Source organism: Aplysia californica, unplaced genomic scaffold (assembly GCF_000002075.1).
Source record: "Aplysia californica isolate F4 #8 unplaced genomic scaffold, AplCal3.0 scaffold00949, whole genome shotgun sequence".
Lineage (NCBI taxonomy): Eukaryota > Metazoa > Mollusca > Gastropoda > Aplysiida > Aplysiidae > Aplysia > Aplysia californica.
In genome coordinates this window covers 83759-87798 of record NW_004798219.1, presented here as the reverse complement: position 1 = coordinate 87798, position 4040 = coordinate 83759, and the positions used below count along the sequence as shown (strand labels likewise).

At 45.0% G+C, this 4040-nt stretch overlaps 1 protein-coding gene across 2 annotated transcripts in view; it reads right to left on the bottom strand.

Annotated features, from left to right (window-relative positions):
• Positions 1-934: 934 nt before the first annotated feature.
• LOC106013507 overlaps positions 935-4040 on the bottom strand; it is a gene marked incomplete at its 3' end in the record, with an annotated part of 9215 nt that continues 6109 nt past the window's right edge. For both annotated transcript variants that reach the window (XM_013089429.1, XM_013089428.1), the window contains 2 exon segments: positions 935-1774; positions 3749-3984. In XM_013089429.1, coding sequence (XP_012944883.1) covers positions 935-1774; positions 3749-3922 — 1014 coding nt within the window.

The window sequence follows — 4040 nt, the reverse complement described above, 5'->3', positions numbered from 1 at the left end:
CCACCCCGGCCCCTTTGTTACAATCTATTTTGCCAAGTTTGAAAGACGCGACACAAACAAAACAATTCTTTCTCAATATCGTGGGTGGTTGGCCGATGCTCTGGTGTGGTTTGCTCCTTCTTCCCTATCAAACGCCTGTCGTCCTTTTCTCCCACCCTTCTATTTTGTGTTTGTTTCTCTCTTGTAACAACTCTAATCTTCGGCACTTATATGACCTTATTGTGTTGCAATTTCCGTAAAACTTTACCAAAACTAAGCTAAAAAAAATTATCTCAACATCAGGTTTTTTCCGCCACATGCTTTGACCAGCTTACATTCGATGCCACTTCTAACTGGTACGGTACTAATCGTTCTGTCGTCCGATCCCTACCTGACGGGATAGTAAGTGGCCGAGAGTCTGAAAAGGTAAGCTCTCCCCGGGGTTTTATGCACCGGGCCCCGCATAATTTAGCAAAATTTGACAATTTGTTGCATAATTTCTGATTTTTTTCCTTTATCATTCTTTGTTAGAATTAACAGAATCGCATAATTTCACATTTTTGGGCTCAGTTTGCATAATTTCATAATTTTTCTTGCATAAAACGACGGGGACAGGATAAGGTCGTGTCGTAAGTGGCTGTTAGTACAGGTGACTGTCTTAGGCAGGTGGTCGATTGAGCAGGTTCGACTGTACTTATTAGCCTTTGTAAATGTTGCTTACATTGACGGCAACAATAATAAATGAAACAAAAAGTCCCCCTCCCTCACCTCCCCTCCCTCCAAAAAGAAAGAAATAAAAATAAAAATTATAACAACAACAAAATTGAAAACATTAATACATTGAAAACAAAATGAAACAAAGCAGAATAAAACATAAGTCCAAAGCAAAACAAAACTAAACTTTAAAAAACTTCAAAAAGAAACAAAACAAGACAATTCGATCAGAACTGCTGACCTTGAAAAACTCTGGCAAGGTCACATCCTGTCTGGGAATGACCAGCTCGTCAAGGTCATGGCCGAGGACAAACGTGTAGTCCATCAGTCTCTGACGACAGTCGTACACGCTCAGCGTCTCGTCATGGCTAAATTGGGGCATCCTCTTAAACTTTTCCGACAGACTTCGATTCCGTGGAGGGCCGACCAGCTCGTAGGGCTGTAAGTCCAAGAATCCCAGCCGTTGGTAATAGTTGAGAACACGCTTCACCGGGTCTGTAACCCCGAGATCGTACATGAGAACTTTGCTCACACCCAGCAGCATCTGCAGCTCAAACCACTCTATGACCTTTTCCGGGTCAAGGCCGTTGCCGTGGGCGATTTTAGCGCAGACCGCCATGCTTCCTTCAGGCGCGGAGGGCCTTTGTACGGGCAGGTAGCCGGACGTGTCTTGTGAGCACGCGCTAAAGGACAGCGTGGCGTGTGTCGCGCGGTGTCCCGTGTTGGGAACTGCGCACGTGACCTGCACGGCGCGGGAGGGCTCCTCCAGGAAGTACCACGCGATGTCACGGACAACCGGAAGTTCGGAGAATCTGGCGCGTCGGTTAGTTTCGAACTCCTCCGGAAGTGACGTGTAGATGGTGGTGTTGTCCAGAACAACGCAGCAGTGGCTCGGGAGGCCGTCTCGGCTCAGCCCCGTGATGATGACGTTGGTCTCTCCGTCCAGAGGGTAGCGGTCGTTGGCGATGGCGGAGTAGAGATACATGGTGCCCCCTGCCGTCATGGAGAAAATGCTGGACCGTGGGGCTGATGAAGCGGGTGAGCTTCTCATGACCACAGCGTGGGGGAAATACACGCCCATCTGAGGAAGGGAGAAAGACAAAAGAGAATGTGAGGCAGGGCGGGGAAATCAACCGCTCGTCTGTTCTGTAACACACACCAAAGATACCCTAGTAGAGAAAAAATATATCAGTAACACAAACCAAAGACTCTCTGGTAGAGGGAAAAATCATCTTTCTATAACATGCATCAAAGATTTTACTAGAGAAGACAAAAATCTTTCTGTAACACACACCAAAGATTCTATACTTGAGAAGAAAAGAATCTTTCTGTAACACACACCAAAGATTCTATACTTGAGAAGACAAGAATCTTTCTGTAACACACACCAAAGATTCTATACTTGAGAAGACAAGAATCTTTCTGTAACACACACCAAAGATTCTATACTTGAGAAGACAAGAATCTTTCTGTATCACACACCAAAGATTCTCAACGTGAGGAAAAACATATTTCTGTAACACACACCAAAGATACCCTTGTAGAGAAAAAAAAATCCATCTGTAAAACACCAAAGATTTTCTACTAGAGGAGCAAACAATCTTTGCACATACTACTTGTGACGTCGTGGCCTAGTGGTTAGGCTACCGGACTCGTAGTCGTGAGGTTGCTGGTTCGGGGGTTCGAGCCTCGGGCCCGACGTTGTGTCCTTGGGAAAGGCACTTTACGCGAATTTTCCTCACTTCACCAAGGTGGGAATGGGTACCCGGCCTTAGACAGCGAACGATCTTGTTAATATGTTACTGTCAGTATGTTTTAGCGCCTATAAATGGCTGCTGGCTTTGTATGCTTCCCAGGAAGTCGAGGTTGTTTCAGAATGCTCTCAGGTCTGCTGGGGTAATAGTATAGTACATAGATTGTGAAGAGCATAGAGCTTGCTGTTCAGCGGGGATTCGCGCAGTACTAATGTAAGGCATCGTGGGGAAAAAAGGTGCCTTCTGGCAGTTTTTTTCATTTCCATTTATTGACTCTACACCTTTTACATTAATATTAACTTAAAAACACTTTTCTATGTGGATTTTACTTTTAAAAAACATTGGTTAAAAGCACCTAAAAATGGAATTTTTAGTTTCCAAGGCGTTACGCTTGCCGTGAAGGCCAACCCGGGTCACCCCGAAACGTTGCTGGCTAAAGGGGCTCTGGTGAAACCGTGACTGGCCTAGCAAGTGGACGGCGGAGAATTACTGCTACGAAACAATCAAAGGAGACATAGCAAGACAGAGGATAAAATGGTTTGGCCACCTGTTACATATTATGTCACCTGACCAGCCAGCCTCGAGAGCCTACAACACCAAGCACTCAGGCTATAAAGTGGATCGAGGGTGTCAAGGAAACCCTAAGAAAACATAACATCACAACTGAAAGAGCTGAGGAGCTGGCCTACCATAGAAAACTGCATCTCCCCTCGACGCTTAACGGCAACAGAGGATGAAAAAGTAAAAGTAAGTATGTAGGGTCTCTCAAGCTATAGAAGTTAGGAAACTTTGACGGCCATTTTCTCGCTAGTTTTACCTCTGAAACAAAGGCAACCCCACCTTCTTCAATCTCTTATATCTCGACTTTTATTCAAGACAGATGGGTATTTCCCCCTCGATAGCAAGACAACTGAACAAGCTATAAGATGATACCAATAATGCTACAGGCCCCAAAATTGAGCAGCGCCTGATTCCACACATCACGACACAAGTTCTGTCTATTCTCATTCTGTCCCCGTCGTTTTATTTTATTATAGAAAAATTCTGAAATTAAGCAAACTGAGCGCGCTCATATGACCTTAGCAGTTGCGAGCTTCGTAAAACCTTATACTATACACATACATACATAAGCAAACTGAGCCCAAAAATGTGAAATTATGCGATTCTGTTAATTCTGACTAAGAATGATAAAGGAAAATAATCAGAAATTACGTGTGTGCAAAAAAAAAGTTAAACATTTTTTTGAAAATTTGCTAAATTATGCTGGGTGAATAAAAACCCGGGGACAGATCAATCATCACCTGTGCGGGCCCCTCAAAGAGCTTCTTCCAGGCAAAGATCACACAGACGAGCGCGAACAGGCCCACGATCTTGGCCTTGCACTTTCCGGCCTGGAGACACAGTAAGCGCGCGAAATCTCCCAGGCACAGGCACGTGATGGCCACCTGGCGGAACAGGCCGCGCACGGCTTTCATGATGACGTCAGCACTGTCGTCTGCCCCAGACCTGACGTGGTGTCATCGAAGGACGGTCAGCACTGGAAGAAACCGGGCATAATATGTGATCATGAGAATAATAATCTTAATAATAATA